The following is a 13,717-nucleotide window of genomic DNA, read 5'->3' as shown; positions in this document are numbered from 1 at the left end:
TTTATTTAGATTAGGAATCACTTTTTTTCATTTTGGATAATTTTGTTTGTTATTTCCTGCAATGTTTGCTTTTTTATTTTTCGTAACCTTAACTATTATTTTTATTTTTGTAATGTTAGTTTTTTTATTTTTAATGTAATGTTATTTTTTTTTTAATGTAATGTTTGATTATTTTATTTTGTGTAATTTTGTAATGGTAGTTTTTTTTTTGTAGTTTAAGCTTAGGTTTTATTTTTTTCACAGGAAAGTTTTTATTTATTTTAAGGTAGCTAGTATATTGTAACTTTAATTTAAAGTTAGGGGGTGTTAGGTTTAGGGGTTAATAGTTTAATTTAGGTAGTTGCAATGTGGGAGGACTGCAGTTTAGAGGTTAATAACTTTATTTAGTGTGGGCGATGTGGGGGGATGGAGGTTTAGGGGTTAATAGGTTTATTTTAGTAGTATCGATGTGAGGGGAGGGCAGTTTAGGGGTTAACTACTTCATTTTAGTAGTCGCGATGTGGGGGGATGGCGGTTTAGGGGTTAAAGTTTTTTTTATTAGCTGCAATGCTGGGGGATGGCGGTTTAGGGCTTAATAGTGCAGTTTATGGGTGTTAGTGTACTTTGTAACATAGTTTTATGGGTTCTGTGAAACTTTTTTGTTTTGCAAAATCCATAACTACAGGTCTTTAAATGCGGAATGGATCGTTGCGTTATAGGCCATAACGATCATGGTAAAGCCATACCGCGCAACCTGTAATACCGAGTAGCTCACCATTCCGCACTCAAAGGCCATTTTTAGCGGTAAAGCCATACTGCACAACGTGTAATCTTGGTCTGTGTTTGCTAACAAACTTTGCATGCCCAGTGCACACAATAAATAATTAGTAATGTTGCTTTTTAGAAGTTTTTTTAAGCTGTTACCACAACAGTCCCCACCAGCGTTAAAAAGTAGCCATTAATAAATTCCTCAGCTGCCCAATCCCCCCAACACATTAAACCCCAAATCAACTGAAGCCCTTATCACAACCCCATATTATTAACCCATAAACCCCCACAACTCCCATCCCAAACACCTCCTGGAAGAAATAAACCCCTAACCACTATTAACCCGTAAACCCCCATAACAACTCTCTGCAAGCTTCCCCCACCATGGCTAACCCCCCCAACCCCTATTAACCCCTAAGCCACCACAACCCCCATAGCAAAACCAACCTGTGTGTAAAATACACTTCGCAATATTAACCTCTAAACCGCCTCAACCCCCATGCAAAAAAAGCCCTAACTGCTATTAACTCCTATACCCCCACAACCTCAATGCATAAAAAACCTCTTTGCTAAAATTCTCTATTCTGTAATAACCCCCTAACCACTAATCAGTTGTCATGGTAAACCACTCTACCTAAAATGACCGCAAACTTGACCACTCCAATTGACTACTAACATGAACCCCCCACCATGGACCCCAGCAGAATCCCCACAACCTAAACTTAGCTGTAACCTAAGACTCCTTCTATAAACGCAACCTATCCTAGTCTGTTACCCCTAAGTTAGCAAAAAAATTACTGCAAAAAAAACAACCATACTGAAAAAAATTACTATTACAAAAGTTGCTTTTAAAAAATATGAACTATTTATGAAAAACACAAAAACAAAGCCCCCTTAAAAAACAAAACAAAAAAAACCCTATAATATTTAGTATCTGAAGTCTTCTGTGTCGTCAACTTGATCTACCGTAGTCCAATATTAAAATCCAGCTCTGCGTAAAATCTTGTAACTGATTTATTCTCTATTTACAGACATTTTAAGTCAGCCTACTCATTCACAATTCTATATGTTAACATGGTTAGTCAATCAAGATTTAGAACGGGCAGGCTAACTGTCACACTTATTAGGGGTGCAATGGCATACACATTTAGATGCAATTGGTTGTGAGCATGCATAAAGATAAGCCATTTAAAAGTTATTGGATCCTAGATCAAGAGAAACTATATTTCATTTTTCAGACCTTTTTATTGCATTAATTTTACTATATGATTCATCAAGTTACAGTTCGATGTTGTATATAATTTTGAGACATCCCAGATATGTCTATTGGACTTGGTAACATTTTAATTTCCATATCTAATAAAGTTATCACTAACTTATATTCAGCTAACTTTCAAATTTTCAGCAAAATTATGAATATTTACTGTTATGTACCTTGTTTTCAGTGATTTTTTTATGCCAGGAATGATTGACACACACATCCATGCATCCCAGTATGCCTTTGTTGGATCTGCTATGGACAAGCCTCTTTTGGAATGGCTGGAACATACAACTTTTCCGACAGAGGAGAAATACAAAGACCTAAACCATGCAAGCGACCTATACCGTGGTGTTGTAGTAAGGACTATGTTTCCCTATTTTTTTGTTAAATTGTTATAAATTGGCCTGCTGAAAGTTTGTCACTAAATTAAACTACCATCTTGTAAAATTAAAAATCAGTTTCTTGGTGTAATGTAGCATTAATTCTTACAGCTACTGTAATGGAAAATTATTGCTTTACTGGTAGACAAAGAGAGAATAGTAGCCTTTTACTTTTAATGATAAATCAGCATGTGATAACAGCCATTTCTTTTGTTGGCAGTAAAATATTTTTGTGGTTTGAGGATAATAATTGATCTATTATCTGCTTTAAAAAAACAAAAAAAAACCCCAAGAAGTACTGTAAGTTCAAGCACGTATACAAACACAGAGATTAATAAATTAATTGTTCTTGGCCTTCATTTGAGCCCAGCTGGTCATCATATTGGACAAGCCTTCTATTTATAGCACTTTCCACATGGCTCTGGATCACTAAACATGTAAGATACTGGGCTGCTTTATATTTCTTTAACATTAGATTTTGATGGCCATTTAGACTTACTTTTTTCCGTCTTCTTGCAATTTCCTTTTTAAGATTATCGAACTGCTGCAAATGGCTTCATAGAAAATTAATCAAATAAGCTAATACAGTAAAAGCCATTCTTTTAAGAAATATACACACACACATTTGTGTATATATGCTTAGATTACTAAGACATCATGTCCAGATTATGTATAGATCCCAGAAGATCACCACTGTAACAAAATATGTCCTAAAAATGCCTAGCATATACAAGTTAGCACCTACACATTCCTCCAAGTGAACTACCTGTAGGTGTTGATCATTCTGTTTCGGTTCCTGTCAGTTATATTATTATAATTCAAGATATATTCCCTTCTTTCTGCCCCTGTTCTAGCAGTAATTACCAGGACCTTACTTAGTTTTCCTATTAATTTATACAAATAATAAAACCTCTATTAAAAAAAACTATTTTATGCCTGTTTGTGATCTTGACCATCTGTAGCTTTCATGTAAACTGGCCAATATTCATATAAAGTTGGAATACTTATTATCTGAAAGACATTAGGTTGTCTAGTTATTCCATCAGTCATTGGATTTTTTTTTAATTAAAATTACCCTTAGGAAATGAAGGGATATTTGGTGCACTAAAAGTTATGGTAAACTTTCCTCTTTGTATAAACAGATATATGTTTTAGATAGAGTTTAATTCATCAGTTGTAATGAAGAAACACTATGGGGCATATTTATCAAGCTCCGTATGGAGCTTGATGCCCCGTGTTTTTGACGAGCCTGCAGGCTCCATGGAAACACAAGTCTAAAGACCGCTGCTCAATAACCTGTCCGCCTGCTCTGAGGCGGCAGACAGACATCGCCAGAAATCAACCCGATCGAATACGATCGCGTTGATTGACACCCCTTGCTATCGGCCGCGAATCTGCAGGGGGCGGCATTGCACCAGCAGTTCACAAGAACTGCTGGTGTAATGATAAATGCAGAGAGTGTATGCTGTCGGCATTTATCTATGTGCAGCAGACATAATCCGCAATATCTGATCATGTCCTCTCGCACAATGATAATTCGGCCCCTATAACTTACTTTTTAATGTAGCGCTGAAATTCAAATACCTGTGCTCCAGCCGCCCACTTCAAAAGTAATTTTTTTGTGAGATAACGGTTTGAGCTGTTCTCCAATTTGAGCTCTAGCCATGCGGCACTCTCACATTTTTTTGTAACTAGAGCGCTGATAGTATAAGTCAGTGTTTTTCAACCAGTGTGCCACGGCACACTAGTGTGCCATGAGAGATCCTTAGGTGTGCCGCGGCAGACTGACAACAGTGTGACATATTTTTTAAATTTTGCTTGTTTTTCATTCTGGGCCATTTTTTTATTTTGAGTGAGATGATGACTGAGGGTAACTGCGCAGTTGCAGCTCACCTCTATTCACACTTGGAAGGAACCCCCACCCACCACAACACGTGCCTAGTGCTGGCTCTACACGCAGCAGCATGCAACACTTAGGCCTAGATTTAGAGTTTGGCGTTAGCCGTGAAAACCAGCGTTAGAGGCTCCTAACGCTGGTTTTAGGCTACCGCCGGTATTTGGAGTCACTCAAAATAGGGTCTAACGCTGATTTTCCAGCCGCGACTTTTGCATACCGCAGATCCCCTTACGTAAATTGCGTATCCTATCTTTTCAATGGGATTTTTCTAACTCCGGTATTTAGAGTCGTTTCTGAAGTGAGCGTTAGAAATCTAACGACAAAACTCCAGCCGCAGGAAAAAAGTCAGTAGTTAAGAGCTTTCTGGGCTAACGCCGGTTCATAAAGCTCTTAACTACTGTACTCTAAAGTACACTAACACCCATAAACTACCTATGTACCCCTAAACCGAGGTCCCCCCACATCGCCGACACTTGAAAAAAAATTTTTAACCCCTAATCTGCCGACCGCCACCTACGTTATCCTTATGTACCCCTAATCTGCTGCCCCTAACACCGCCGACCCCTGTATTATATTTATTAACCCCTAATCTGCCCCCCTCAAAGTCGCCTCCACCTGCCTACACTTATTAACCCCTAATCTGCCGACCGCAAAGCGCCGCCACCTACGTTATCCTTATGTACCCCTAATCTGCTGCCCCTAACACCGCCGACCCCTATATTATATTTATTAACCCCTAATCTGCCCCCCACAATGTCGCCTCCACCTGCCTACACTTATTAACCCCTAATCTGCCGACCGAATCTCACCGCTATTCTAATAAATGTATTAACCCCTAAAGCTAAGTCTAACCCTAATACTAACACCCCCCTAAGTTAAATATAATTTAAATCTAACGAAATTAATTAACTCTTATTAAATAAATGATTCCAATTTAAAGCTAAATACTTACCTGTAAAATAAATCCTAATATAGCTACAATATAAATTATAATTATATTATAGCTATTTTAGGATTTATATTTATTTTACAGGTAACTTTGTATTTATTTTAACCAGGTACAATAGCTATTAAATAGTTAAGAACTATTTAATAGCTAAAATAGTTAAAATAATTACAAATTTACCTGTAAAAGAAATCCTAACCTAAGTTACAAATAAACCTAACACTAGACTATCAATAAATTAATTAAATAAACTACCTACAATTACCTACAATTAACCTAACACTACACTATCAATAAATTAATTAAATACAATTGCTACAAATAAATACAATTAAATAAACTAGCTAAAGTACAAAAAATAAAAAAGAACTAAGTTACAAAAAATAAAAAAATATTTACAAACATAAGAAAAATATTACAACAATTTTAAACTAATTACACCTACTCTAAGCCCCCTAATAAAATAACAAAGCCCCCCAAAATAAAAAAATGCCCTACCCTATTCTAAATTACTAAAGTTCAAAGCTCTTTTACCTTACCAGCCCTGAACAGGGCCCTTTGCGGGGCATGCCCCAAGAAATTCAGCTCTTTTGCCTGTAAAAAAAAACATACAATACCCCCCCAACATTACAACCCACCACCCACATACCCCTAATCTAACCCAAACCCCCCTTAAATAAACCTAACACTAAGCCCCTGAAGATCATCCTACCTTGTCTTCACCATACCAGGTTCACCGATCAGTCCAGAAGAGCTCCTCCGATGTCCTGATCCAAGCCCAAGCGGGGGGCTGAAGAGGTCCATGATCCGGCTGAAGTCTTCATCCAAGCGGGCCAGAAGAGGTCTTCCATCCGATTGAAGTCTTCATCCAAGCGGCATCCATCCGGAGCGAAGCGGCAGCATCCTGAAGACCTCCACCGCGGAACATCCATCCTGGCCGACGACTGAACGACGAATGACGGTTCCTTTAAATGACGTCATCAAAGATGGCGTCCCTCGAATTCCGATTGGCTGATAGGATTCTATCAGCCAATCGGAATTAAGGTAGGAATATTCTGATTGGCTGATGGAATCAGCCAATCAGAATCAAGTTCAATCCGATTGGCCGATCCGATCAGCCAATCAGATTGAGCTCGCATTCTATTGGCTGTTGCCGCTTGGATGAAGACTTCAATCGGATGGAAGACCTCTTCTGGCCCGCTTGGATGAAGACTTCAGCCGGATCATGGACCTCTTCAGCCCCCCGCTTGGGCTTGGATCAGGACATCGGAGGAGCTCTTCTGGACCGATCGGTGAACCTGGTATGGTGAAGACAAGGTAGGATGATCTTCAGGGGCTTAGTGTTAGGTTTATTTAAGGGGGGTTTGGGTTAGATTAGGGGTATGTGGGTGGTGGGTTGTAATGTTGGGGGGGGGGTATTGTATGTTTTTTTTTACAGGCAAAAGAGCTGAATTTCTTGGGGCATGCCCCGCAAAGGGCCATGTTCAGGGCTGGTAAGGTAAAAGAGCTTTGAACTTTAGTAATTTAGAATAGGGTAGGGCATTTTCTTATTTTGGGGGGCTTTGTTATTTTATTAGGGGGCTTAGAGTAGGTGTAATTAGTTTAAAATTGTTGTAATATTTTTCTTATGTTTGTAAATATTTTTTTATTTTTTGTAACTTAGTTCTTTTTTATTTTTTGTACTTTAGCTAGTTTATTTAATTGTATTTATTTGTAGCAATTGTATTTAATTAATTTATTGATAGTGTAGTGTTAGGTTAATTGTAGGTAATTGTAGGTAGTTTATTTAATTAATTTATTGATAGTCTAGTGTTAGGTTTATTTGTAACTTAGGTTAGGATTTCTTTTACAGGTAAATTTGTAATTATTTTAACTATTTTAGCTATTAAATAGTTCTTAACTATTTAATAGCTATTGTACCTGGTTAAAATAAATACAAAGTTACCTGTAAAATAAATATAAATCCTAAAATAGCTATAATATAATTATAATTTATATTGTAGCTATATTAGGATTTATTTTACAGGTAAGTATTTAGCTTTAAATTGGAATAATTTATTTAATAAGAGTTAATTAATTTCATTAGATTTAAATTATATTTAACTTAGGGGGGTATTAGTATTAGGGTTAGACTTAGCTTTAGGGGTTAGTACATTTATTAGAATAGCGGCGAGATTCGGTCGGCAGATTAGGGGTTAATAATTGAAGTTAGGTGTCGGCGATGTTAGGGAGGGCAGATTAGGGGTTAATACTATTTATGATAGGGTTAGTGAGGCGGATTAGGGGTTAATAACTTTATTATAGTAGCGCTCAGGTCCGGTCGGCAGATTAGGGGTTAATAAGTGTAGGCAGGTGGAGGCGACGTTGTGGGGGGCAGATTAGGGGTTAATAAATATAATATAGGGGTCGGCGGTGTTAGGGGCAGCAGATTAGGGGTACATAGGGATAATGTAATGTAATGTAAGTAGCGGCGGTTTACGGAGCGGCAGATTAGGGGTTAATAATAATATGCAGGGGTCAGCGATAGCGGGGGCGGCAGATTAGGGGTTAATAAGTGTAAGGTTAGGGGTGTTTAGAGGGTACATGTTAGAGTGTTAAGTGCAGACGTAGGAAGGGTTACCGCATAGCAAACAATGGGGCTGCGTTAGGAGCTGAACGCGGCTTTTTTGCATTGTTTCCTATGGGGGAATCGTGTACGAGCACGTTTTTGAGGCTGGCCGCGTCCGTAAGCAACTCTGGTATCGAGAGTTGAAGCTGCGTTAAAAATGCTCTACGCTCCTTTTTTGGAGCCTAACGCAGCCTTTATGTGGACTCTCGATACCAGAGTTATTTTTATGGTGCGGCCAGAAAAAAGCCGGCGTTAGCTTTTTGGGTCGTTACCGACAAAACTTCAAATCTAGCCGTTAGTTTGTAGGAGGCATGGCATGACAGCACAGTACAGTGTGTGTGTATATATATATATATATATATATATATATATATATATATATATATATATATATATATACTGTATTAGGCTACAATGTGTGATTTTGTAAAATTTTGGGATGGTGGTGTGCCGCAGGATTTTTTAATGTAAAAAAGTGTGCCACGGCAAAAAAAAGGTTGAAAATCACTGGTATAAGTAGTTGTGAAAAATACTGGAGTTCCATGTATTTAAATGCCTTTTTTATTACTTTTGTTTTTTTCAGGTGAGATAAATAGATGTATTTCTTTTATTTTTAGTGTAGAACATTGAAAAATGGAACAACTACTGCTTGCTACTTTGCTACAATTCATACAGATGCTTCTTTATCACTGGCTGACCTCACACGTAAGGATACATAGTTCTCCTATATTTATTTTATTTTATATATATATATATATGTAATACAGTGCAAATATTTTATTTTATTTTCCCAAGTATTTGAATTTTTATAGAGCTGCAACATATAGTATATATTTTTATATTAGAGTAAAATATTTTCAGTGTCAGAAGGTCATACAAAATACTGAAATAACTCATGCTATACATTATTAAAATAGTAATTGTATTTTTAATTGTTTAGTGGGATTGACCAGTGTCGTACTTATTTTCTTATACTATTATATTTGTTTGCTGTGCAGCTAGAAAATCATTTATGTACATAAGTAATTATATGAAATGTGTACAGTGTGATATTATGTATACTGTGCATACTATGGGGCCTATTTAAGATGATGCGAGCGGACATGATCCGATATAGCGGATCATGTCCGCTGCACATGGATAAATGCCGGCAGCATACACTCTCGGCATTTATCAATATTTCCCCCTGCAGATTTGCGACCTCTAGCAGGGGGTGTCAATCAACCCGATCGTATTCGATCGGGTTGATTTCTGGCGATTTTTGTCCGCCGCCTCAGAGCAGGCAGACAGGTTATGGAGCAGTGGTCTAAAGACTGCTGCTTCATAAGTTCTGTTTTTCGGCTCGTCGGAAACATAAGTTATGAAGTAGCGGTCTAAAGGCCACTGCTCCATAACCTGTCCGCCAGCAGTATGTTCTCACGGATTGCTAAAGTACTATAAATTATATGTCTGAGTGCTTGCTGTGGCATGTGCTTTTAATCTTTCTGATTATACTGTTTTGTCTATCTTTGTTGGTGAGCGCTACTAGGGTGCGTCAATATAAATAGAAATTAAATCATATCATAATTTTGATACCTTGGCTTAGTTCCCTGATTGGCACTGGCTAAGCTACTTCACACGAAAAGGTAGGCGTTGCTATGTGTTTCTCTGTTTGCAATCTTTGTTGGTGAGTACAGCAAAGAGAAATGTGTCATTAATTAAACAGCTTGAAATTGTAATATATTTGTATTATTTATGTTGCTCCCTTTTCATATAATGGAAAATGTGGAGTTTCTAATTCTGGGAACTGAAAGTGCACACTGCAGACTTTACATGCCTAATCTTGTACATATCTGTCCTTACTTGCCTCAGCGGGGATGGGAGTTGCATATTGAACTGCAAAAATGCTAAAATTATCACCTTAGTTAGCTGTACCTACTCTAAAAAAACTAAGGCAAGAGGAGGTAAAGTTTTGGTATTGAAAAACAATCACAACAGTCTTAATTTGTTTTTGTTAAATGTTTACACAAGGCTTTGTCAGCTAAAAAAACTGGTGTTTTGAGCTTCTAATATTTTTTTTATTTGATTTATTTTTTTGTTTATACATTCCATTCTTGTGATAAGTATTTTGGAATTTTGTACCAGACTTACTTAATTTCTGGAGTTAGGCTTTAGTATTTTAGATAAAAGATAATTGCAAATTTTAAATAGATTAGTCAATGGAATAAAATATGGAAATGTGAATTATCAAACACTTACCCATATACAACTAAGAAGAAAAAATATACTTATATATAAAAAGGAAATAGAATTAACAAAAATGAAAAACTACTTTTAGAGTTATTAACATTTTTCAAAATATTCTATAGTCACCTAATTAAACGTTGTATAATATCAGGTTTTCAGAATGCTTTTTTGTTTTCAGATCTCTATGGTCAAAGAGCATTTATTGGCAAAGTTTGCATGGACTGCAATACGTCATATCCAAAGTATATTGAAAGTACAGAAGATTCTATTAAAGAAACTGAAAGGTAATACAAATATTTTATTCACACTTATGATTATAAAATAAGTTAAATTCAGCACTACTGCCTAACTCCCAACATTTCCTGGATGCTTTACAGAACAGGGAGGTCGGGGGGCAGTGGTTTGTGCTTTAATAGGGCAGGCAGCTTGAGGCATACTACAGTAGGGCTAGGTGTACTATGGGTAGGGTTGGGGAGAGTTGTGCCATTGGTTGAGCGGACAGTCTATGCAAGTATGAACATTCGCCCTGTGGGTAAAGCTGTGGGATGAACAGCAGGCAGAAAAATATAAGATTTTTCAAATTTTTCTCTAAAATTTTTTAAATTATATTTTTCTTTTATATTTTTTTGTCTTGCCTCTTGAAGAAACGGTCTAAATATTTGCTGCTAACTTTTATCAGAAGTAACTTATTAATACTGTATGCCTAGTGGACTTTAATATTTTTATATTTCTAAGTAATTAAAGGGAAATGAAAGTAAATGTATGTATAATATCAAAATGACTCTCTGAGTAGCTTCAGAACTATGCATATGTGTTATAGAACTGTGTTTTTAACAATGGGATCAATCCCAATCTTTCTGAAATTCTCTTCCAATGTAGAAAAAACGGGATGAGACATTATTTTCTATATTATGAAATCAATCATAATTAAACATAGCTGAGGTTCATAATTTAAACAATATGTGATCTCAATTTCCCCATAATGGCAAACCGACACCGACGTACACTTTACAAACATGATTATAGTATAGATGTTATAATGTGTATTTTAAGTCTTGTCATATGTTTAAACAACTTTTTTTGCTTATAACATGTTTTTTTTGCTTTTTTTAGGAAGAAGATTTTGCGTTTGTGATACTAATATTTAATTGAAGAAAATAGCCGCAAATTTCTAAAAAAAAATATATGTTGACAATGTAAGTTCTTACTGGTCTGAATGTGTTATACTTATAATATTGCGACCCTTTGATAACAAACGAGGAGTTATTCATATAGAACACATTTTTTACAGTGCAGTCGCAATATTATAAATATAACACATTCCGTACAGTGAGAACTTATAATGGCAATAAATAAATAAATACAACTAGAAATTTCCGGGCTACTGTCTTCAATTAAATATTAATATGATAAACTCAAAATGTTCTTCATAAAAAAAGAAAAAAAAAACACGCCAAAAGCAAAAAACTATTTTTTTTAAATCACGATAAGACTTAAAATATAGATTATAAGGTAATACAGAAAAATACATATAAATAAACAATGTATATACATGTACAATATACCCAAAATCCCCACAGCTCCTATAGGTTTAATAGCAAGGTGTTTTTTTGTTGTCTTTATTAACAATGGAGATTGCAGACATAACAAATATATAGGCGTTCTGTGGGAATTTCATGGGCGTTCCATGTGAGTAACATGCCAGTTAAAAGGGAAATATCACTGTACGTTTCTAATTTTTAAAGCACTTTCTTCCATCTTGGATGCACCTTTTCAGCCATATTAGTCTCGCCAGCTTTTCAGTGGCGAAAATTTCCATTGTGAGAAATCTAGTGAATATACAGCGAAACTTAATTTACATATATATTATTTTAAGTCTTACTACACAAAAAACATTTTTTGTGTTAGTGAATGCTCAGTCTGTGTTGTGTAAAAATACTTTAAATACAGCTTTCCCTGCCCTGCCGAGATCAGAGATAATTGGCGATGGTGGCGGACTTTTGCTGAAGCTGCAATCCCTATTATTTCCTATGGGAGAAACATTACTACTTGTTAGACTAGAGAGGGCCGGCCCACTTCCTTTTAAAATAAGGATTGTGAGACTAGTGCAAAAAATCTATTTCTCGTGCGTCTGACGATGCTTTGATCATTTAGGTCTAAGTGCACACAATTTTATATCACAATGTCCCTTTCATTGCGCAAAATAAATCATTCTCTGAAACTATTTGCAAATAATGAAAATGTCCATGGCATGTTTGATTAAATGTTTTCTGTTTTGTGAACTGATCAAGTAGTGTTATCATACCAGCAGCATTGCTCAAATAATACTTTCATTATGATGAATAAATCATTATAACAGACAATATACAGATATAATAAATTACATTTCTCTATTTTATTTAGATTTGTTGAAGCACTGAAAAATAAGAAAGTGAGTATTACAATGAATACTAATAATAGTGATTGTCTACAAAATGTTTCTTTTTTTTATTTGCACACAAATTAGGTAAAACACCCAGGAAAAGGAAATCAAGTGGTAACCTATGAAAAGCTGCATTAATACGATTACAAGCTAATTAAGCAGTGCACATACATTCTCAGTGTGGTACAAAAACAAGCTGATTTTTTTTTACTACAGATAAAATTGCATTTACCTCTAGTTTAATAACATTACTTTTCTGTCAGTTTAATAAGTGTATTATAAGCTATGAAAAAACATCACCTGCATACAGCTGGCAGATAAATTACTGAGAACTGCAGGCTTAAAGGGGCATTAAACCCAATTTTTTTCTTTCATGATTCAGATAGAGAATACAATTCTAAACAACTTTCTAAATTACTTCTGTTATCTAATTTGCTTCATTCTCTTGATATTCTTTCCTGAAAAGCATATCTAGATAGGCTCAGTAGATTCTGATTGGTGGCTGCACATATTTTCCTCATGTGATTGGCTCATCCATGCGCATTGCTATTTCTTTAACAAAGGATATCTAAAGAATGAACCAAATTAGATAATAGAAGTAAATTGGAATGTTTTTTAGAATTGTATTCTCTGTCTGAATCATGAAAGAAAATGTTTGGGTTTAATGTCCCCTTAAAATACTTAGAGAATATAATGAATTGCAAGAGAGCTTCAGACAATTCCAGACAAAACCTGTCCCTGTTCAAGTTTTCTGCCAAACGTTTAAAAGCAAGGTAATTCCTAACTAATACTGCCTCTCTCTCGCCCCTTGAGTGCTTTGCAGGACATCACTGATGACATCAAACATGACATCATCACTGACCTCACTATATAGATATATATATATATACATATATATATATATATATATATATATATATATATATATATATATATATATATATATATATATATGCAAAAATATATATTTAAAAAACAGGGGTGAGAGAATTAGGACGAGGCTGTGAGCAACAGACGGGGTGAGGATTGTGCTATTTTTGTGAGAGAGAGGAATAAGAGAGTGTAATACAGACTGTGAATAGAAGGGGTGAATAGAAAGCTGGAAGCTTAATGAGTGTTAGGAGGTTTGTGGATATCAAGGAGGTGGGAAGAGAGGTTGAGAAGGAAGGACTAAGAGAATTAACAGAAGCTGGAGTGCAAGGGTTAGTGGGACAGGTTGCTGAGAAGTTG

General features: G+C 35.7%; 1 protein-coding gene across 1 annotated transcript in view; it reads left to right on the top strand.

Moving 5' to 3' along the window:
- The window catches only part of GDA (guanine deaminase), a 238,910-nt gene that overhangs the window by 119,358 nt on the left and 105,835 nt on the right, over positions 1-13,717 (top strand). Inside the window, exons 3-6 of the mRNA XM_053702505.1 lie at positions 2,193-2,364; positions 8,457-8,544; positions 10,244-10,349; positions 12,469-12,496. Of these exons, the coding sequence (XP_053558480.1) occupies positions 2,193-2,364; positions 8,457-8,544; positions 10,244-10,349; positions 12,469-12,496 (394 nt within the window). The remainder of the gene's footprint in view (positions 1-2,192; positions 2,365-8,456; positions 8,545-10,243; positions 10,350-12,468; positions 12,497-13,717) is intronic.

Source organism: Bombina bombina, chromosome 2 (assembly GCF_027579735.1).
Source record: "Bombina bombina isolate aBomBom1 chromosome 2, aBomBom1.pri, whole genome shotgun sequence".
In the NCBI taxonomy this organism is placed as follows: domain Eukaryota; kingdom Metazoa; phylum Chordata; class Amphibia; order Anura; family Bombinatoridae; genus Bombina; species Bombina bombina.
This window is presented reverse-complemented; position numbering and strand designations above follow the sequence as displayed.